Below are 25000 nucleotides of genomic sequence, written 5' to 3'. Positions count from 1 at the left end.
ACGCTCACACGCAAAAATTCACAGGATATACAGTCACTGCACAAAAAAACTCCGAACACCCCCTTTAAATGAACAAAAATCACGTTATAAAAACGGAAAATGATAGGAAAAGTTTTTGTTTCATTACCTTTTATTCAATATTTTGACATTTCTCCATTATCTTTAAGTAGTATCGTGCACAAAAGTCCATCCAGAGAGTGAACACGAATCCGGTGACTATGAGACACCGAAGCAGTTGAACAAGTAACTTATGGAAGACCCAACAGATATCGCACAGTAAGTTCATAGGGCAACAGGGAGGAGTCGGAAGCGGATATTTTTCTTGAGCACAGAGTAAAGTCTCGATATTCTAATATCGTTAAGAAAGTGATAGTAAAGTTTTTGTTGTTGACGATACTGGGTTTGAGTGTAAAATGTGCAGTTAAGGAAATATGCGAAATAAATCTGAGTATAAAAGTGCTTAGTAAGTCAGTTCCTGGTCGACCAGAGATGATGTAATAGAAGGGTCCACCTGAGGACTGAGGTGACGAGGAAGAAGAATTGTTGGGTGCGAGACGCTCGCAACTGACAATGACCAACTCAAGTAAATTGGGGTGATCTCCCAAAGGAAGATTAGTGACGTGGTCTGGCACTGGCACTAAGGCAGGGCCAGGCACAGGATCAATTCCGGTAACTGCTCAATGTCCATGGGGGATGGAGAATGGTACTGCCCAGTGAGCTCAAGTGGCACTGGCAGGGATTTTACATCAGGCGTGCCTGACGAGGATGGGTGACAAGTGCCCTTCGCCAAAATCCAGACCAGTTCATGCAGTGCCCCCCTTTTTTTTTGCACATCTTACATTGGTAGCGTGAAAATTCCTTTCGTGAGGAGGGAGAAATTTTCTTGTCAAATTCCTTTTGCTTTGAGGGAGGAAGTTTTTTGTGGCCTTCCTTTTGGGAAGAGGGAGGAATCTCCTTGTCGACTTCCTTTTGCTTTGAGGGAGGAAGTTTCTGGTGGCCGTCCTTTCGTGAAGAGGGAGGAATCATCCTTTGTGGATCAGAACAATCCGAGGGAGGCTTTGCATCTGCTCTCCCTTTATCTTTGTACTGCCACTGGTACTGGCACTGTGAGCGCCCTTTCCGTTTGCAAGTTGGACATACGGAAGGTGGTTCGGTTGACGGAGGCACGCCTTCCAGTGTGGCAGTGCTCTTGTTGTTTGGTGCTATAGTTGGGTCCTTTGAGACGAAGGCTGTCGGGCAGCTCAGGGGCACTGAAGGGGGGTATCCCCAGAGAAGATCTCAGCTCAATAAGAAGTCATACCCTGGCTTAATAGAGTCTAACACACCCAGGCAATGCTCTGTAGTGCTCCAAGGTGTAAAGACCTGGCGTTCAACTGTAGTGATGTCCTTGGTCATGTCCTCTATTCAGTTTAAGGACCAGCGTCTGTTTTTGTTGATAGCGGCACCAGCTGGCACTCATGACTTGGAGATCAGGCTTATGTCTGCTCCTGTATCTACCAAAATTGGCAGTTCTTCTGGTAAGCTAAAGCCGTTAATGGGAACCACTGAGACTACTTTTCATATATGTTAGGTGTACTTCAATTACCGATATGCTTATTCTACTACGACCTAATTGACTCATCCAAGGCTTATTAGGCTTTGTCTGGTTATGAAATTTCAAATTTATTTACACCACAAAATTCCCTTTTCCCTACAGTATATGGAGTTAACACAATCCTGTACAGGAGTTGCGCAATATAACACTCACATACACACATATATACATGCATACACACACACACACATATATATATGTGTGTGCGCGTGTGTTATACGTACTGCAGCCGGGACTTCTGAGATTCCTGCCTTGTTTAGCAACTGCTAATGGGGCTGCAACTTATAAACTAAAAAAGAATAAACAAGGGAATGTAAGGTTGCCTGAGAGATACCTCGATTGATTACATGCAGTTTATTTACAATTTATAAACTAAGTTGGACAGCAAATCATACAGGGTATCTTTCGATCAATAACAGTAATGCATTTAGAAATTACTCTACAGCGGGAAAATCTTATCCCCAGATAAGCAGGGTGTTTTGAATGCTGGGAATTAGTTCCAGTTGTCTTAATTAATCTTATGCAACGGAGGTTCTGTGTGATTCCCAGCACTTGTATTAGACATGAAACTTGCAATAATCACAATACAAGGGTCATCAACTCCTGTAAGCACATGGACAATAATAGCAAGAGCAAGATTCGAGGTTATTAATTCACTTATGTTTCACACGATTTTACAGATCTATTAATCAACAAGTTTCATTGGTGAAACATTTCTTTTCCTAAATGTTTAATCTGAACCAAGCCTGAATCCTACAGAATCCCTGCAATTTGTCATACTCTTCCATGGTTCACAATGATTAAGTCTCAATAATTTTAACCTCTCCTAATATTGAAAGATAATCTGTTCATACTTGTGAAAAAAAAGCTTTCCACAGTCATATCTTCCTTGTAAGAAAAATGGCTGTTAAGTGATTAAGTAGTCAATTAAATGTTCACTATCATTGTCAAAGGGGTAATTACTCAGTAATTCATGAGATTAAAGGAACACTTACATTATTTCACTGCATTCGAAGAGAACAAGAAAAGGAATAATAAAGATGAAAAGACTGAGATAGAAGAATAAAGTTAAGCGTGAACTCCTTACGCTCCAGACATACCTTTTTGCAATGTGGCAATGCTTAGAAGCATGACTGGATCTCCTTCCTATATCAGCTTTGGGAAGGCAGCATAAATGGTTGCTTCACTTCAGGACATCAATGGAGGAATAGGGTCGCCCTTTAGATAAGCCTGAGAAGGCTATGGAAGAGTTCTTACTCTGACGGTAGCTGGTGAGTTACTGCTACCTTCTTTTCAAAACAACTCCTTCCTTTTGGCTCAAGGTATGCCTTGGAGCCATGCCTCGCCTTGTGTGGCCTGGCAATACAAAACAATTCACCCAGCAGAAACAGGAAAACAAGAATTCGGGGGAAGACAGGAAGTACGTGTTCTCCCCTGGGAGAGATTAATGAAGGGGAGAAGATAGCTATGGACCCCTCACACCCTGAAAGCTCCCTCAAAAGCTCAAAATTGTTCATTTCTCTAAAATGGGAATCCTTCAGTTTCTTAGTGGGCTTAAGGCCCGATATTTGTACAGCTCTCCCTTTAAACAGGCCTTCCATACCCTTACGAGTTGGAAGGTCTGTACGAGAGGGTTGCTGCCAGATAAGAAACTGAACCCAACCTCCTCAAACCTGGCATATTTACTTTTACTTTAAAGATAACTTAAGGTGAGGTAATATTAGCTAAGAATCAGCCTATCTAACGCTGAAAAGCAAGGCGTTTACATTCATTTAAAGAATGTACTGTCTGTGGGTTGACTAAAGTAGTGCATCCAGTGAATAACTAAAGGGATTCCACACAGAACTTAGCTAATGCAGTACCATTAAACTGATTAACTAGCTCACATACAAGTGACATCCCTAACATAACTCAGGATTTGTTCTAACTCAAGTTAAATATAAGGGGAAATGTTGAACTGCTCCCAAAAATTAATAATAATAATAATAATAATAAAGCAAAAGGAAATGTTGCATTAACATACTGGTAAGATAAAATGCAAAAATTTGATTTCATTCAATTCTTACAGTACAAACACTAATTATTAAGGTAGGAGACAACCTAGGCATCCTGCTCTGGGTAAGGTGCCAGGATTGCTCTAGTAAGATAAGGCACTGTTACACATAGGACACTAGTGCCATGAGAGCTCACTGGCTCTGTCAACTACCTGGACCTTCTATGCCCTCTACTTTTCTTCTTTGGGTTCCTTCAAACTTTAGACCAAGAGGATCCTTGGGCCAGGTCTATGGGTTTTGCTTCAATTGGCAGAACAGGCACTGAGCTAGCTACTGTCTCGGTTACTGGGACAACCTGGACAGCAGTGGTGCAAACTAGCTCTGTTAGGTTTTGTTGCATGACCTCCACATTGGTGACCAGCTTAGATAGGACCTCTTGAAGATGTTCATCCAACAGAGTCTTGTGACGAAGTAGAAGAGGTGGATGTAGGTGTGAGAGGTTTGCAGGTTACAAGGACCAACCCAGGCACAGGTTGTGAGGCTGCACCAGCTAACAAGCTTCCACTATGGTCAGGGGAATCCAAAAGACACTCTGCTGAACCTCGGGCTGGCATTTGGCCGGACACTGGTAGCAGGGTCAGGTCAGTGGACAGGAGCGGGGCCAGACTGGGATCTCTTGAAGGGAGGCACAGGCACAGGATTTGGTGAAGAACATTGGGATCACCTTTATTTATTTCTGGGACACTTCTTTTGTTGGAGGGTATAATTTCTGGATGTGCACATCTTAAATTTCTAGTCTGTAATTGTGGAAATTCCTCCTTTCCATTACCATTCGATTTAATTTGATTGTTCTCTTGATGATAAGTTATTTTCTGTATGTCTTTCTCGCTTGTTGACGTCGTCTCAGACAAATTGATCAGATTTGGGTGAAACTTTTCTTCTTCAAGCGTAAAGCATATGCTCTTTTTATTATCTTGTGTAAGGTTAATTCTTCCTTCTCAGCAATTCAGTATAATTCCACGTCTTCATTAATTTATATGAGAACAACACCTGTGCGGGAAAGAACCTGTCTTCTAGAACTATAAAACTTTCAACAGTTTTATGTGACGAAAGGTCTATTTCTAAGTTCACATTTCCTAAACTTTTAATCTGTTTACCCGCTACTCCTTTTATTATTTTGCTTTGACCCTGAATTAGCGTTTCTTTAACGCCTAAGTAATTTGTTAATGTGTTTTATCAATTATGCTTACAGTACTACCTGAATCCATAAGGACAGTACATAATTTATTCTGTATTGGAATTTTAATGATAGGTAAATCCTTTCTGATTATTTCTTCTTCATCCATGGAAAATACAACTTCTTTACTCTGCAATATGGATAGTGCGGATGAACCTTCACTTCTCCTTTTCGCTAATTCTTCTACTCTTAATTTATCTTCTTGAAGGGACTTTCTTGTGGTATTCTGTGTAGGGATAAATTGTCATTGATTTGAAGACTTATTTGATGTTGAGCGGTTACTACTTAATTCTACTATTTCTTTATTTCCTTCTTGTGTTTTAAACCAGCAATTCTTTGTTAAATGTCCTACTTTCTTACAAACCGTGCAGATTCTAGGTTTTCTACACTCATTTGTAAAATGATTTGTATACCCGCAGTTTTCGCAGGCTGTCTTTGGTCTCGCCCCTTGAGCGGAATAGTTCACTTGGGTTGAAGTGTTTGTGTTTGAGTTTTGACCATATCTATAAGGTTTGTGTGGTCCACTCTTTGTTAGATTGTTTCTTCCCCTTTGATCTGGATTCCATTTTCTTTTAATATTTTGGGCATATTTCCCTTGGAAGGTATTTGGTCTATTTCCTACTTGTCTGGAATTATCATAGAATTTATTATTCATTTTAAAATTAGGATTATTATTTCTGACTTTCCTTTCATTTTGTGCTTCTGTTGTTCCCACGAATTCCTTGGATAGATTTATCTCTTTCCTTTGGATTTCTTCTCTCATTGTCTTCAATGTTTAAAGGCTTGTTTTTTGGGATCAAGTTTTATTTTTCTGAAAGCTTTCTTCTCCTCTTCTCCAAGAATATTATATATGGTTCCAAATGACAAGTAATTTAATACATGTCGTAGGTCAACTAAGTTATGGGCACTAGCCCCAAACTGGTCCTTGTCTCCTATAGTAATACCTGTCTTCATTAAGTCTTCGGTCATTTTCTCTATTGCATTCTCCACGCTTGCGTACAAATTAGCAATTGTTTTATATTGTGGGTTAAGAAATCTAGTTAGGTTATATAAACCGTCAGTCTGATTTACTGGTTCCCAGAGTGATAAACAAATTTCTTTAAATTCTACATAGTTATTAAGTTTGCTAAAACTTGTGGAATTCAAAGTTTTATGTGCGTCTCCATGTTCTGAGCTGACGAGCAACAAGGCTTCATTTATTTTAGCTCTTTCATCTGTTATTCCCCCTGAAATTATACGACTATCTGCATCTGCTAGCCAATGATTTACGGTATAGGATTCGAGTCTGCTTTTGTCAGGATTGGAATCATCCACCTGTCCACAGAAGCGTGTGGCGGTTGTTATGACGGCCGCCTGGTTCATGTTATAAATTTGTAAGGTGCGATTATTATTAGTATTATTAGTATTGTTACTATTATTATTATCGTTAGTAGTATTAGAATGATTAACACACTATTTTGGTTCTGGTTATTTGTGTTATTATTGTTAGTGTTTCCTTGCACTACAGCGGAGTGGGAATTTAGTCTTGAAATTCGACTTCTTCTAATTGTCGACGGTCTGAAATCGTAATGTGAATGTCTAACAGTGTTCAGTAATTCTTCAAACACTCGTTGCATGTCCACACACAAAAAAATTATTCACTCAGAGTACATCAATCATAAAAACAAATTTTTCGTTATATTGTACCAAAATTAAAAACAATTTGTCAAATTGTCACACAAAAAAAAATTAAATTCTCTATTGAGTTCAAGTGCACAATTAAAACCTTTTTCAATACATAAGATAAATTCTTATATGAAATTGGGCATCATATCATCAAAATTCATCATAATAAGTACACAAAATTATATATATAACTTCTCAATTAATCATCACCAACCGAGTGAAAAAAAATAACTAATTCCCTATCTAAATTATTTACTAAATAATTAATTATCATAGAGAGAGTAATGCTGGTATTTATGCAAAAGGAATTTTATTCACAAGAGAGAGTTTTCTTAATTTTCAATCTTATAGCAAGACGCAAAAAAAATATATATATATATATATATATATCTTCACTTATTTATTAAGAGAGAGAGCTGACAGTAAATTCCTTACTGGGTTGTGTTGCTGATATCGTGATATCGCTAAATGTTGTGCCTTCCGCGGTGAGTGTTTCGCTGTCGGATCTGCGTAAAAAATCTCACTATGTCTGCGTTGTTTTTTTCCGCTGTGGTTTTCCGCCTTTGGAATCTTGTTGAAAGTCTGTGCGCTGTTTTTCTTCAATCACTCGATGCAATGTCGCAAACACTGGGCTTATTATCACTGTCGGCGTCTTGCTCAATTTGTTGATGGTAACAGTTCAAAATTTTTTTTTTTTTTTGCTCCGGGACGCACTAAAACGGTTTTTATTCACACTCGATGTTCTCATGTAGCTGCTATTCCTGCATATAAGTTTTTGTTCGCTGGAGTATTTTTATTTCTTCTGATATATTTTGTTCGTCGTCGTAAAAATTCTAAGTTCGTTTTGTAGAATTTAGTTTCACTGTAACTTAAATAATTGCACTGATAATTTCATTAATGTTCATTTGTTTCGTCTCGCCTTCTGGATCCAAGTAAGCTGCCACCATTTTGTTGTGGGTTATCTTCTCCCCTTTTATGTTCTTTGTTATATGTTTGTATAGATTTTAGTCTTTCTCTTCTTACCTTGGTTTCTTTAGAGGTGTCCTTCAGATCGCTTCGCGGATGATGTGCTATCTTTGTATATTTATTATTGTTAAGTATTGATATCTCTCAGAAAGGTGTATAGAGACGAGATCGGTAATTTCTTCACTTTAATTGGTACTTAGTATTATAAAGATCAATACAAAATTAACAAGTTACAATGATAGAAAACGAATCACTCTTGACTTAGTCTATATGGGGAACACTGAAGCGAGGGGAGACGTACTCTCCCTTGAAGGACACAGTTCAGAACTCTTTTTTTCCTCGTCGGTCTCTCACTCTTCGAACCCCCAAGAAAAACTTGCTATCTGCAATCTCCACCTCCTTCTAGCCTTATTGGAAGGATTAATCAGCAAGGCCTCCCCTTCAAGTAGCTGACTGGAAGGACTGTAGTGGGTGTGATTCAAATCTCTCCTTAGAGGACTTGATAGGAGGTGATCTTAGGAGGGTGTGTGAAAGACCCCTCCTAAACATAATTGATTGGAGGTTGAAGAAGTACATCACTTGAGCCAACCCCCAAACTCCTGGAACTTCCACGAAAACGCCTTCCTGAGAAGGCGGGGCTATAGAACCAGCTGCTGTAAGCATTTAGGTTGTGCTGACTCATGTTTTGGTTAGCTTCAATCGCGAGGCCATTAGTTCTCACTTTTACGACTGTTTTTATGGCTTCAACACGATATACTGCAATGGTTCATGTAAACATCCTGCGTATTGATAACACGATACAACAGCATTTGGGCGTTATCACTGTGTTCTTTGCCTCTCTCTTTATTCTTATTTCTCTCTCCTAACTTTTTTCTCTTTCTATCTCTCTCTCTCTCTCTCTCTCTCTCTCTCTCTCTCTCTCTTCTAATTTCCCTATCTATTCTACACCACAACAACATTAGCATCAGAGCCAAGAGTAACAGATGCCCAAATTTGTACATTTTGCAAGAAACCAGAATCTGGCTTGGGTGTGGGCTCAATGTCCAGACTGGGAGGAGCACTACACTGGCCAGGCATAGGCACTGGCTGTGGCTCAACAGCAGGGCTGGAATGAACATCAGCACCTGACGGAGACTCGCAGGGGGCAGGACTCATGAAAGGCCTGGGAAGGGGCTGGAAAGAGGGGTCCTGTCCTAGGAAGAGGTCATAGCCTCCAGGAATCTTATTGGCTACTCCAAATGTACAAATCCTACTTTTATGGGGCCACTGACCCTTACTCGGACAACTGGGAGTGTCAGCCTCCAAGTATCAATGCCTTCAATGGTTATAGGCTTATCTTTAATGATGGGCCCATTCGGTACCTTGTCTCACCTTATAAGGGAATTTGAGCGCCAGTGTCCTCATATGCAGAGACCTGTTGAGTGCAGTACCGACCTCCAGGAGGTGCAACAAAGATAGTCCCTCAGCTGGGGGTCCTAAAGAGGATGAGTGAGTGGCTGCCAAAGCAATGAAGGCGGCAGTTTTCTTTCCAGGGCAATTCCTGAAATTGGCGGAATGCCTGTAATGCTTACAAGTGTGACAATAAACTTTACGAGGAGTGGTTACGGTAGGAGTAGGCTGGGAGTTCTGATTCGAGGGGGGGCTTTGGTATGGCTCCTTCTTTAGCTTTGCACTGGGCTTCCAAATATCCTATTTTCTTACAGTAAGTACATACAGGTGGCGATGAAGATGTGCCACTTTTTGATCAGACTGACAAGGCAGTGGGGTCAGGAGGGACTATGCACTTATGGGAGGTACTGGATGATGGGTGGTACAGCTTGTACGTATCAGCTATGTGGCAGCAATCCATGAATAGTCTTGGCTGTTTCTCATTAACATATAGGGACAAGGGGCTGGGTGCATAATAAAGGAAGTCCTCAAGCTGGAGTCGATTTAATAAGTCCTCAAACTCCTTGAACTCCAAGGAGTCGATCCACTGCTGCAGGGCATGAGTCTTTTTATAGGACCAGTCGGACCAGGTTTGGCCGATCTCCTTGGGAAAACTTCGCCATCTTTTCCTCCAACGCTCAGGTGTAAATCTAATATGCCATTGCTATGACCTTCCTGACCGCCTCAAGGTTTCTCTTGTCACCATTTTCCAAGGAATTTAGGGCATCCTGACCCTTCCCGTCATGTATTTTGCAAGAATCATGTCCTTCTCAGTCTCAATCAGATTGTACTCAGAGGGTTTCCACATGGTCTAGCCACACCTCTGCCTCTGTGTCATCCCAGTGGAGCATGAGGTGGCTGATATTCAAGATAACGGAAGGAGCAGAGAACCGGGGGTGGATGATTGGCTCAGTGTTGGGCCCCTTGCTTGGCTTGTTCAATTTCGGCTTCCTTCTCCTTTAAGGGTATCTTTTTCTCCCTTAGGGCTTATGCTCCTTCTTCTCTTGCTCCAAGGCCAGTTGTTACTGTCACTTCTTTTCTTCCTCTTGGCGCTCATTTTCGTTCTCTTTTTCTTCATGCTGTCATCGCTTCTCAGCCTGCTTCTGCTTCTCCTTCTCTTCTTGTCTCAGCCGTTCCAGCTGCAATTCATACCCTCTTTCTTCTTTGCAGGTTTTCTTAGCAGCAGCTACTTGCTCCTGAACCCACTGAGTCAGCTGTTCTCCTTTTAACGCTTAAGGCATGGGCTAAATATATACACACTGTATATAGCACACCCCCAGATCAGGCAAACTTTAAGGTTGGTCAATTAAAGAAAAAACACTTCAATGGAAAGAGGAAGATATGCAAATGCACATGATGTAAGAAAAAAAATCCTAAAAAATTTTCCTGTACCATCCCGGGAAGTTGAAAGTGAATATTCACAACCCTGTGTGGGGCCTCATTTCAAGGACACTTGTAAAAATATGACTTTACCAAGTTATAATTTTTTCTAACAATTAATTTTATGTTATTTTATAAAATTATAATTAAAGCCCACACAGTATCATAACAGATACGAGCTAAAATCTGTAACAATTTCTGGGTATATTTATTGTAAAATATTTACGAGATTTACTGAGATGGGGAGATGCAGTAGCTTTTTGTAAGGTATAAATGTTTTTCTATTATTTCTTTGCACTTTTCTTTGTAAAATTACTATTATAGCTCACACACTACCATAAAAGATAATAACTAAAACCAACAGCAATTCCTTGGTATATTTATGAGCAAATAAATAAAAAATGCCATGGGATAGAGGGGGACAATACATTCCTCCATAAAGTCTCAAGGCACACTGATACCCCTCTGTCTTTTGCTGAGCTACTACAGTTGCCATAAGTCATTTATGGACCACTGAAGTGATATGAACATCATTCCCACTAAATTCATCCAAATCGTATGGCGCGTAATATTAATACTCATATGAGTTAGCCCATACATCACTCAAAACCTGTTGTAGATCCTTGTATGATCATGCCCGTCCATTAAGATTTAATGCCATACCCTTTCCTATCTCCATGAAAAGTTTGTACTCCTCGGCAGACATGTTACTAATGCTTAGGGAGGTTTCTGATCTCCCCAAGAAAGGTTCAGAGTTTTAGGATGGCCACGCAAGAAATTGCATGGAATGGAAGAATGGGACTCTGTGCAGAGTGTATGTAAAATAAGGAAGTGGGCTGTAAAAGGCACCACTGGTAAATGGAAGTGTCCCTTAGGAATGGTGACACTTGGAATGGGATTGCCCCTGTGATGAGGATGGCACTTGGCACTGATGTGCAAGGTGGTTCCAAAGAACAGAGATATGACGCACTACAAGATTTACACACAGGTGTGGGTGAGTTCCGAAGAACTGAATAATTCAAAGGCACGCAAGTGCAATTAAAAGGCTTGCAAAGGCACAAAATGTGCAGATTGGTTCACGAGGAATTGGTAAAGTTAAATGACATCCAGTGGACAACAGCACACATGTAGGCTGTGCATAAAACAATAAGAACAGATTAAAATAAGCAAATGGCCATTCAGTGCGACAAAGAGCACTAGATTAGGCTGTGTTAGTAATATAAAAATAAAATCAGCACATTAAAGTGCAATGGTTAGAATAATTAAAGGATCGGCCGCCTAAAAAAAACCAATAATCTTTAAAAAATTCGATTTGCTGAAAAAAATTCTATGGTTTATTATAGAATGAATGTCCACAAATATTATGCTGGGCTAAAATGTAACAATAACTATATACCCATAAAACACCAGTAGATTTAGTCTGGTATAGTTTTTCATGCGACAACTTCCAGAAATGAAATGTATAATGTCAATAATATCCTACTCAGCACCTTTTTAGTTATTCCTAGCCAACAACGCACACGTCATACCATGACGCCGACTTAAAAGTTGCCTATAAACTTAAAGCTAGAAGGACACGTTTTTCATGCTAAACTCTGTATTTTCTGCGGTGTTTTTGTTTTTTCACCGTTGGGTCAAGAGTTCACTTCATGCTTCTAGAATGCGGAAAAGCCAAGTGGAAAAGTCCAGGCGAGAAGTAGAAGAAAGAGTTCAAGAAATTAGTGCCATAGAGGGAATGGAGCGACGGAGAAAGAGAGCTGTCGCCCATCAAACGGCATCTCTGCTGACCAAAGACCAACCACATCCACCCCTAAACGCTTTTAACGCCTTTTATTTGTTCACACTTTTCAAAGGGCAAAATATTTTAGAAAAAGAGCTGTAGCAGATTGGTAAAAAATCATAATAAGTGAAGAAGACTTGATGAATTACTTGAATCACGAATCCCTAATTGTGAATGTAAAGTAATTCCCAATCCATTTGACATAATAAAAAGTGTAGGCCAGTGGAAGATCAACAGCCAGGAACCTAAAATTTATAAGAATAGGCTGCATAAAACAAGAATTTGAACAGATTAAAAAAACTAAGGCAAAACATATATATTCAGTCACTCCCCTTAGTATTGGACCAATCTAAATGAAATTTTAAATTTAACATGACAAAGAGCACTTTTTAATATTTTGATTATTTTTGGCTGTTTTTTTCTGTAATTTTTCCTGGAAAATTTCATTAGTTCATATCCAAAAATAATTGAAATAAAAATCAAGCCACATTAAAACCAAAAAGCAAAGGAGGAGATGCAATGAAAATGGCCATTTTTGCCGAAAAATGCTCTGAGAATCACTGAACAAAAATTTTTCCCCAAAGTTCCACAGAGGTTAAAAAAAGTCTGCTAATGAGTTTGTAAATTTCATGATTGTGTTATATATATATAAGACATAAAAAGCCTCGAAAATTTATTGCCTGTACTTGTAATGGGTTTGTTTGCTCTAAGCAAAAATTATATTTAGCCGACAGAGGCTGTGATGCATAATACAATAAGGGTGTGTAAGTGGGCATGCAGTGAGGCAAGGATATAACAAATCAATAAAACATGCTTCCCGGGAAGTTATAAAAAGGTAAATGTTTCTCTCAAACAAAATTAGCGAAGTGTAGCGTGCAATTAATTAAGAGACTCTAATTGGTCTGGTGTAACAATTATTAATTTAATCAATGATAGCAATGCTACATTCTAAGTAAAAGATAATAGCCAAATGCTAATAGATATTGCTAGATTTCTCTTGAACATTAACGGTTTAAAGAAATGTAAAAGAGATTTCCCTGGCAGTGACAATGATAAAAAGGCGTTTAAAAAGAACATGTGATATTAGACGACACTCTATTTTTAATTAACTATGCGTCTTGTGAAAGTGACAGATGACAGAACGCGAAATGGTGGACTAAAATTGATAGTTCAAGGTCACGAGCGAGAGAAAGGTGATCAACTAAGCAAACTCTGAAGACTGGCTGGCGGAATGACTCGCCAAACACTGACACACACATACATAGGAGCACTAACTCTCTCTCTCTTATTTGTGAAATACAGAATGAAATACATGAATATTTTCTGAGTGAATAATGCACTAAAATATATAGAAGTTAATTACACTTTGGAAAACACATACAATATCTCTATGAGATTATGAGGGACATGTGGAGACCAACTCGGTATGTTGCAGGCAGGGCCTTGGCTGAGGTGGAGGTGAAACTAAGGTGTCAGGGTGGGGCTAGTGAGCTGGCTGAATGACTGTCGGTACGCTTGGCTCAGGAAACTGCCAATTCTTTCAAAACAAATTCGACTCTAACAATCCCTATAGCTTCGAAAATGTGCTCTAAACTTTGCAAAAGAGGCTTAGCTAGCCTAGCATTCCCTAGCAAGTCTTAATAACATGCAAATGTTGCTAACATGCAAGGCAAGGGGTCCTGAATAACTAAATAACTAACATGCAACCTAGCTAAGAAAGTGTCCTCCAATGGAATTCGCCACCAATGCTTTGACGTATGTGAATAGAAATCTCTCAGTGAGAATTTATCTTCAATATCACCTCGAGAATTAAATTCCTGATGGGAATTTATGCATTCCTAGTCACAAATTACACATGTAAATACACTGCATGTGATACAAATTATTTCACTACTAGTTCACTTCCTGGTCCAAGTTGCCATGGGAATACTGAATGTTAAGGTTTGTCTCTTAAAATCAACAATAAAAATGCTGATCCTGACAAGGTCACCAATGTTATAAGCATTGCAGCCGGGAATTCTAAGATTCCTGCCTTGTTCTAGCAATTTCTAATGGATCAGCAAATTATAAACTAAGGGAGAATAAATGGGAATGTAAGGTCAAACAGAGATACCTCGATTGATTACATGCAGTTTATTTACAATTTAAAGACTAAATTGGGCAGCAAAACATACAGGGCATCTCTCGATCAATAATAGTAATGCATTTAGGAATTACTCTACACCAGGAGAATCTTATTCCCAGATAATTAGGGAGTTTTGAATGCTGGGAATTAGTTCCAGGTGTCTTAATTAAGCTTACGCACTTGTATCAGACAGGAAACTTGCAATAATCAAATACATGGGTCACTGACTCCTGTAAGCAGAGAGATGACAGATGAGTGAAAATTCCCTCAAAATGCCTACCACATGGACAAAAATAACAGGAGCAAGATTCGAGGAGGTTATTAATTTATTTACAGATATCACTGTCAAATGGATAATTACTCAGTAATTCACTGAGATTAAAGGGACACTTACATAATTTCACTCAACTCGAAGAGAACGCGACAAGGAATAATAAAGATGAAAAGACAGAGATAAAGGAATACAGTTAAGGGCGAACTCCTTGCACTCAAGACATACCTTTTTGCGATGTGGCAATGCTTAGCAACATGATTGGATCTCCTTCCTACATCAGCTGTGGGCAGGCAGAATAATTAGTTGCTTCACTTCAGGACATCACAGGAGGAATAGGGTCGCCCTTTAGATAAGCCTGGGAAGGCTGAAGGAGAGTTCTTACTCTGACGGTAGCTGGTGAGTTACTGCTTCCTTGTTTTCAAAACAGCTCCTTCCTTTTGGCTCACAGTATGCCTTGGGACCATGCTTCACCTTGTGTGGCTTTGAAATACAAAAAAACTCACCCAGCAGAAACAGGAAAACAAGAATTTTGGGGAAAGGCACGAAGTATGTGTTCTCCCCTGGGAGAGATTAGTGAAGGGGAGAAGATAGCTATGGAACATTACACTCTGAAAGCTCCCTCAAATAGCTCAAAACTGTTCATTTCTTTAAAATGGGAATCCTTCAGTTTCTTCATGGGCTTAAGGCTCGATATTTGTTACAATAATATATATATATATATATATATATATATATATATATATATATATATATATATATATATATATACTGTATATATACACTGTGTATATATGTATATATATGCATATATATATATATATATATATATATATATATATATATATATATATATATATATATAGTATATATGTATGTATGTATGTATGTATGTATGTATGTATATATATACATACATACATACATATATATGTATATATATATATATTATATATAATATATACTGTATACATATATTATATATATATATATATGTGTGTATATATAAAGACAAATTCCACGAAGGAAAGAGAAACAATTCAGTGCTGTGAGGCCTTTCGACTTATTGTCCTTTACTTAGCAGCTAATAAAGGACAACAAGTTGAAAGGCCTTGCAGCACTCCATTATTTCTCTTTCCTTCATGGATTTTGTCTTTATTTATATATCCATCACGTTCCATATTTTCGTGATTCAGTTGTACATAGCTACATACATACATACATACACACACACACACACACACACACACACACACACACACACACACACATATATATATATATATATATATATATATATATATATATATATATATATATATATATATATATATATATAGCCACAATGCATTCCAAGTACCTGGTTATTACACAACTAATCACAGATTTCTAAAATTTACCTCACTTCAGCCAGATACATGAATTCTCATAACAATAAGAATTATGACTGAGTACTCTAAAGGTAACAGTGATCCCTTAAAAACTCATTAATCACACGAAAAATCAAACCAAGTTTATCAAGACTAGTGTGAGGTATCAACAATTAAACAAGACATATACTAGAGTAAAAGGGCATCACTCCATCAAACAACTTCAATTGTTTACCTGGTCTTAATTCACTTCAGCAAAACTAAAGGAACACACAATTAATCCTATTCACTGGTGGTCAATAAATGAAACACCATTTTTTTAATTTTTAAATACAAAAATTTATTGTTAAATTCAAAATTTATGATTAGAATTCAAGTTTGAAATTTACTGTTACTTGAAAACAACACAAAATTTAATTAATTCCTGAGTTAAATTATTAAACAAAACCAAATCACAAAACTTTAATTTATCAAGAAATTGAGTTTAAGCAAAATTTAAACTATCAAGAATTATTCAAGATTTGTAAAGAAAATCTTAATAAATGAAAATTAAATGAAGTATGCAATGTTAAATCATCAGGAAATATTTAAAATGCTAAGTAAATAAATGTTAAATCACAAAAACATAAAGTTTGAAAAAAAAAATCAAGAGACTGCAAACACAAGAACACACAAAAATACACAAAAGATTTATAAATAATAATTTCACCAAGGCAAAAATTCTTTTCACACACCTTATTTTACCATGGTAATAATAAGTAAAATTCACTTTACCTTACACAAGCTTGTGAAAACCTTTGTAAAACCCCAGCATATGTAGCTGCTTTCGATTCACAAAACACTTTTTTTATATGGCGCCATTACAAATTAAATAATTTGACTAAATTCAGATCACAAAAGCTAATACTAACACCGGTGACCACAAATATATTACATTGAAATTACTCTCTTTTGAAGAGAGAGAGAGAGAGAGAGAGAGAGAGAGAGAGAGAGAAGAGAGAGAGAGAGAACCAAGCTGAATGGTCTCTGAAATAAGAATTAATAGATTTTCGGATTCCAGTAGCACATGAAACACTCAAGTGACATCATTAAGGCATTTTGGGAACGAGATACAAGAGAAAAGTTCGAGAAGAAGGAAGGTGACATCACTTCCAGCAAAGCGTTTTGAACACAATGGGGACAATACATGATCAGAGCAATGCAATCTTAAACATGACACAACTACCATGTGCTTCAGTGCAATATTTGTTTTCAAAAGGGCATACATGACCAGAGCCATGCGTGTAACACTGCAAAACATTCGTCTTCTTCCCATATGAGACAAAACTTTTACAGAAATCTAACATGATCAAATAGATTTCTACTGGCTAATTATCACTGACATGTTTTAAAAACAAAACGAAAAACCCAAGTTGGTTTTCAGAACAAAGCAGTGATTGTTATTCCCAACCAGCCAGCGCTTTATCGTTTGCGATGACAGCTGAAGTGAAACAAACCCTTCACTAGGACACACGTGTTCCTCATATACTACGTTACTATTAAAAATGTATTATTAATTCTAAATTACGCTGTTACCTAAATCATTAATTCTTTTGAGATCTGATATTATACTACTTGTGATATTTCAGTAATTATTATTATTACGCATAATACATGATAAATAGAAGAGTAAATATATCAAAACTATGGGATGATATACATATTACAAGGCAACATCATGAAAATATATTTATAATTATATATATATGCATATATATATATATATATATATATATATATATATATATATATATATATATATACATACATACATATTGAAGAAAAACAGATTGGGTTTTAATGGAACTTGCCCAAATCGCAAACATGAAGATAAATGATATGGATCTTAAAATATGAAAACAGCTGCAAATAAGAAAAAACTTTGAATTTAGAAGACTAACTACGTATGCATGGTAACCAACTTTCGGTGTATCACGTCTACATCCATTAAGGAAAAGAGATATTAGCTGTTCCTTTGTACATCAAGTCTTATTAATGTAAAAAACTTTCGAAATTGACAAACCTTGCAACGGCTGTAGGAAATTAGTAGTTTCTTGAAAGCTTGAATGACCGGGGCAAGATGAGGTCCATCAATTCCAGCTGCTGTCCATACAAGTAGTACCTCTTGAATTCCCTTCAATGTCTCGACGCCGTTTACTGAAAGAAAAAAAATCACGTCTTTGAATTCTCACCAACAACAAAAAAATAAGAACTAAAATGTCTTAAAGTGGTGTAGCAATCATAGTGAAAATAAAAAAATTGCAGTATAAAAGACGAAGAGTAGTAAGTGTAGGAATGGAAATGTGAACGCTATGCATGACAAATAAAGAAAAAGAAGAATGAATAGTTATTTTGTTTCAACAAAGTGAAAATATGACCCAGTCTATTTTGAGCGGCTAGTCTGAGTCCTTACTTGAATTTGATCCTGAGTAAAAAAGAAAACGCAAAAGTAAAGACGTGGGGGACCGCACTTGAATACAATAATATTTCAAAAAGACTGATCATGCTATTACTATTTTTAACCCCTGAAAACTTCGCCCTTTTTAACAGAAACGACACTGAGCAAGACATTAACTCCAGCTAGGTAACTGCATTGAGGAAGACGAGTGTTAATCAGACTTCAACAATTTTCGTTCTATCAGAAATATTTCTCAGATGACGTTAATGACAGCGGAAATTTATCTCTGTCGCTGATACATAGTATTTTCTAACTTTCGACACTAAGCGCTTGTTTGCAAAAATGATAAAACTCAGGATAACTAGTCTGAAATAATTCAGTTTTAACCACTATAATCTTATTTCACTCAAATGTGTTAACATACAATTTTTCAATAAATAATAAATACAAAATATAAAAAATAAAATAAAAATCAAGATAAATCCTCAAAGGTGCTGGTTATTCATCCGACCACGAAAATCAGTCCTTTTTGTCGGGCACACGACAACCACCTCATTATTATTCGTTAAAATTTTTGTATGCGATTTTTTACATTTCCCCTTAGCATTTTTTTTAACAAATGGGTTCTCGTTTTTTCCAAAGGCATCATAATCGATAAACTATCTAGAAGTTCTGCCCCAGTTTTAACGTCAAATTAGATTACTTCATTTATACTCAAATTAGATTACTTCAATTATACCTTCCTTAATGCTTGAAAAGTTGTAGAGTCAACATTTAATATCTAGCTGTATTTAGGAGCTTTCAATTTATGGGATTTTGTGCAGTAACAATCTTAGCACTGGTATGGCTAATATGATAATATAGCTAGCCTTTACTGTCATACAGAATTTGCTTGAGCCCCTAGTAATGCCGCATCACTGTTCTAAAAACACATCTGATTATGTTGCAAAGTGACACGAAGCACCAATCCCCAACTACCACTATAAAAAAAGAAAATCTTCATCAGTTTTTCGTCCTGTTTCCCTCTCAAGCGCTGTGCTCTACCTTATTTTAAGTTTCTCAGCTTTGCAAACACTTTATCGCTTAAGGAGGTAAGTTCTTTGACCAGTATTTCGCTGTTTAAAAATTTTTTCTTGGAAAAGTCTTTCCCTCATAAGAACTGAATCATGTCTCGTGAGAGGGTAGTTTATTGGACAATCCCAATCACCCTTTGAATGATACATATCCAAGCCGCCCAAAAGGGATGAAGTGTAACTAACCTCCCAAGAATACACGTTTAAGCAATAGTAAAACTACTACTACTACTACTACTACTACTACTACTACTACTACTACTAATAATAATAATAATAATAATAATAATAATAATAATAATAATCGCAGAAATTAACACAACACGTCTGAACTTGAATATAGCTATTGCTGTAACACATACTGTGTATACGTGATTAGTAGTAATGATAGTCAAAACGCTAAAAACACACATGAAATCAAGTGTACCATGGAAATGAAGAAATATGAGAGCTATAACACATAAGTCTTAATCTGATTTATTATTATCAACACATTCGGCAGTTATGCTAAAAATAGTAACTGCCGGGGGAGAAATACGAGACTGGTATTGAAAGCACAAAAGGGGGTAGTAAAGTCCAGCCGCAAGAGACAGATATGAAGGTCAGGGGATACAAAGGTAGGGGTAGGGGGTAGGGCTTTACTCCGCAACCTGATAAATTATGATGAAAGCAAGAAATAGAAGTAGGAGTCTTTTCTCAATCAGCATAGGAAGCGAGTGCCATTATAATATGAACAACACTAACCATACCTGAAGGGATAGACACAGGCACTTCTAGCAATACAATTTGAAGACGTATAGCAAATGCATCCACTCACAAGCGCACGATCATATAAACGTAACGCTTCTGTGGGTAACTTTTTTTTATGGGGGTTTTTTCTTCTTTGTCATCGACACTAATACGGGCGAACTCATTCCGATTGTTGCTTTTGCTGTTGCAGAGACTACAGTAATGTTCAACAAAAAACCTGGGCTGCGTCAGTGTTGGGTGGCACTGGAATCAGGCGGTCTTGCATAATTTTCACATCATCAGCGGTGGTTCGTCCAAACCGAAGCCTATCCAATATGCATATTATAATGGCACTCGCTTTCTATACTGATTGATAAAAGACTCCTACCACTACTTTCCGCTTTCATCATAATTTATCAGGTTGCGGAGTAAAGCCCTACGCCCTTCCCCTTCCTTTGTATGCCCTGACCTTCATATCTGTCTCTTGTGGCTGGGCTTTACTACCCCTTTTGTGATTTCATCACTTTTTGGCCTGCGATTTCAGTCCTTTTTGGCAGTGGCAACGCCCTAGACCAAGAAAAATGTGCTAACAAAAGAATTGGGTTATTTAGGTTTTAGATATAGTCTTCTTAGACCTATGTGGCTTTTCCGTGATCATGGTCAGCTCAGCTCGTTTGCTGCATAATTATACAATTTATACACACACACACACACATATATAATGTGTATGTGTGTGTGCATGTCTGAAAACTAGGGTAGGTCAACGATCGCCATAACCAAAACCACGCAGGAAAATTCAACGTGTGATAATTTTTAATTAAGACTAAACCATCCATGACCCGTTGGGTCACTTTTTTAGTTACTACATTTTAACAAAAGGCCCATACCCAAATCCCCCATACCATACCCATAACCATATTTGTACCATAACCATACCCATATCTGTACCATACCCATACCTATACCTATACCCATATCTGTACCATACCCATACCCTACACATACCCATACCCATATCCATACCCTACACATACCCATATCTGTACCATACCCATACCCTTACCTGTACCATACCCATATCCACGCCATACCCATACCCATAACGATACCCATACCCATACCAATGATCTGTACCATACCAATATCCATATCATACCATACCCATATCCATGCCATACCCAAATCTGTACCATACCCATAACCATGCCCACAGGTAAATTAACCCTACTAATAATAGTCAGCAAAAAAGTCTTCAGGCAGCACCAGCCCCTTTTACCTTTTACTACATTTTTAACAAAAGGCACATAGCCATATCCATACCATAACCTTACCTATATCTGTATCATACCCATACCCATATCCATACCATACCCTTACCTGTATCTGTATCATACCCATACCATACCCATATCTGTACCGTATCCATGCACATACTGTAAAGTAAGTGTATGGGTATGCCCATACCCATACCCATATCTGTTCCATACCATACCCATATCTGCAATATACCCATACTTACACCCATATCCATACCATACCAATGCCCATATCTTTACCATACTCATACCCATATCCATTCCATACCCATACCCATATCTGTACCATACCCATACCTATAACCATATCATACTCATACCCACACCATACCCATACCCATACCCATGCTGATACCTATACCCATACTATACTCATAACCATACTGATACCATACCATTCCCATACCCATACCCATATCCACACCATACCCATACCCATATCTGTACCATACCCATACCCACAGCTAAATTAACCCTATACTAATAAAATACTCAGGAAAAGTCTAGGGTGGGGGAAGGGGAATGGGAGGGGGAAGGGGAGGGGGAGGGGAGGGAAGAGTGAAGGGGAGGGGAAGGGGGATGGGGAAAGGTGTATGGGGAGGGGAGGGGGATGGAAGTGGGAGTAGGAGGGTGAGGGAGAAGGGGATGGAAGGGGTAGTAAGAGAGTGAGGGGAGGGGATGGGCAAGGGGATGGAAGAGTGAAGGGAAAGGAGGAAATGGAGGAAAGAGGGAAGGTGACTGGGAGAGGAGGATTAAGGAGGAGGAGAGCGGGAAGGGGAGGGGGAATGGAAGTGGGAAGGGAGGGTAATGGACAGGGCGAGGAGAATGGGGGAAGGGAGGGGTGGAAGAGGGACAGGTAGGGAAGGGGATGGAAGAGGGAAGGGAGGGGTAGGGAGGAGGAAAGGGAAGGGGGAGGGAGGAGAAAAAGGAAGGGGAGGGGGATGGAAGAGGGAAGGAGAGGGGAAGACACAGCTAAATTAACACCTGATCTTGTGCTTGGGGAGGGGAGGGGAGGGGAGGGGAAGGGGAGGGGATGGAAGAGGGAAAGGGAGGGGGTGGGAGAGGGAAGGGGAAGAGAAGGACACAGCTAAATTAACACTTCATCTTGTGCTCAGGGAGAGGAGGGAATGGGAAGGGGGAGAGAAATGGAAGAGGGAAAGGGAGGGGGAGGACACAGACAACTGACAGAAAGTCAGCCAGCTTCTCCTAACACCACTTGCTACTCAAAAGCATTAAGAAAACGGCGTCTCTTCTATGTTGTGAGCAGTCCATACCTGAGCATCAGAAAATTGAATTTTGGGGTCTAATTTGAATGGCCCACTGTACCTTTAAAATTCATTATTTCCAAAAACAAACCCCGAAAGGCACCCCTCCAGAATATATGAGCAGAAAAACTAAGTTTCACGGCTGTATCTTTTACCGTTATTGCTTCACAGGTGTGTTAGGACCCTCACCCACCCCCTACCACATCCCCTGAACGCCAAAAATCGAAATCTGGATCTCCGGAACAGCTCAACGGATTTCGATGAAATTTGGCATGATTAGAGACCTTAGTGGGAGACCTCTAAAGCCAGAGTTTTATCTCGGTCAGTTGAATATTTCCAGAATTATAGAGGGCCACAGTCGGGGTTTTTGTGTACTCGGGGCTGCTGGGCTTTACTAAGCGCTAACTACTGTGGCACTTGATGTTGTGAGCAAGCCGTACCCGAGCATCAGGAAATTTGAACTTTGGTTGCTAACCTCGAAAGGCACCCCTCCAGAATACGAGCTTTCAGAAAAACCATTGTTGCTCCACAGATATGTTAGGTCCCTCACCCACCCACCCCCTTACACACCCCCTGAACACCAAAAATCGATATCTGGATCTCCGGAATTGCTCAACGGATTTCGATGAAATCTGGCACGATTAGAGACCTTAGGGGGAAACCTCTAAAGCCACAGTTTCACCCCTGTCGGTTGAATATTTCCAAAGTTATGAAAGGCCAAAGTCGGGGTTTCTGTGCACTCTGGGTGGCTGGGCTTTACTAACCGCCAACTACCGTGGCGGTTGATTACTGTTATATTGGGCAGTTGCAGCACAGCCAATCAGTGACCTGATGTATGCCACATATATTTTTGTCTGATAGCTGAATGTGAATATCCCGTTCCATTTTCCGCCAGGCAATTAAGGTCTTAACATTAGTATTTTCCCTTTACTGCAGACTTTCTTATTTTCATGTTTTCTATTACATGAACTTTCTCATTCTGTTTAGACTCCGTACTATAGGATCTCTGGTTCACCTAGACAGATCAGTTAAATTTACGGTTTCTCTATTTCATCTTATGCATCAACGGTGCTCCAAAAATTAATTTTACGTGTCCACACGTCCTACTTTTTTCAGTAATATTCCCTCCGTGAAACCTAATATTTTCAGTTTTTTCTTAATATTTCAACTATTACTGTAGTTTGTCCTTTCGTCACTTGTAGTCACTGATATCGATTACCCCATTGCCTCCTTTCACAAGTCAACATTTTCTATTCTTTGTCCTGTCTATCACCGAACTCAGAAACATTTGCCTTTATTTCAGCTTGAGCTTCACTGTACCTCACGATTATAAATAGACGGAGTCAGTCGTCAGTTCTAATCTTCATGTGACAATAAATCAACTTTTCCACTTTTTCCTCATCCGTGTTATTTATTTCATTATCTAATCAAACCTCCTTTTTGACTGCACAGCTAATATAACATGAATCGATGTACCCTGTATGATGTCAATGACTCTTTGTAATGTTAATGACAATCATTCCCGTTCCAACAAGAAAGTGGGGGAAGTGGGCTTTCGAAGTCGTGTATGCTCTTCCTCGATCCCCATGTCGTTTTATTCGATGTGTGTAACAATGTATATTTCTCCCGTCTAAATGAAACTATGATTAAGTTCCATCACTCCCTCCGGGCAGAACATTTTGAAATATATAATGTATGAGTAAAGAATTACATCACCTTACTATCTAGCAGAAAAATTTTTGTGCATGGTTTTCCCAATAAAATACTTAATCATTAAAAACTTTTTCAAACGTTTTTCACTGTCTAGAAAGGCTATTTCAAGTGATTTCTAATGTTCTCGTTCACTCTGGGGTCTACAGATAAAAAATGTATAGCATAAAATTAAAATATTTATATTCAATAAGAATAAAATACTTAAAAGAATATGCTTTTCTCTTTTTAGATTAGAAAATAAGTTAAACCTTTCCATGACGTAAAGTAAGTTTTTTTCGTGTTTGTGTTTCTGCATATGTTCCGAGCATGAACTTTCCCATTTCCTAATGAGTATTAATTACTTAATATTGCTCTATTTCATGAAAGTTTCTTGACAATACGCAAACAAATTTTCAATAAACAAAACTGGAACCATACTGAAACTTAATCAAACATTATTTTTACAACTCTTTCTCTTCCATTTAAAAAAAGCGGACATAAAGAATAATCTAAAGGATAAAAACCACCACCCGAATCGAAAAAAACCGGAAAATACATAGAAAGGATGATAACATGTCCTGATACCCGATAATGTTGCTGCATAAATATTGATGTGCCAAATTCTAATTATGGTAACGGAGGTAGCCTCGTATGCAAATTTTTAACACTATCACTGCT

General features: G+C 38.3%; 1 protein-coding gene across 4 annotated transcripts in view; it reads right to left on the bottom strand.

The window, feature by feature from the left end:
• Positions 1-25000, bottom strand: part of LOC136842563 (uncharacterized) — a 616302-nt gene that overhangs the window by 76867 nt on the left and 514435 nt on the right. For all 4 annotated transcript variants that reach the window (XM_067110026.1, XM_067110027.1, XM_067110028.1 and 1 more), the window contains one exon: positions 17873-18006. In XM_067110026.1, the coding sequence (XP_066966127.1) occupies positions 17873-18006 (134 nt within the window). The remainder of the gene's footprint in view (positions 1-17872; positions 18007-25000) is intronic.

This window comes from Macrobrachium rosenbergii, chromosome 10 (assembly GCF_040412425.1).
Source record: "Macrobrachium rosenbergii isolate ZJJX-2024 chromosome 10, ASM4041242v1, whole genome shotgun sequence".
NCBI lineage: Eukaryota > Metazoa > Arthropoda > Malacostraca > Decapoda > Palaemonidae > Macrobrachium > Macrobrachium rosenbergii.
Note: the sequence above shows the minus strand (reverse complement) of the source record. Positions and strands in the feature narration are given on the sequence as shown.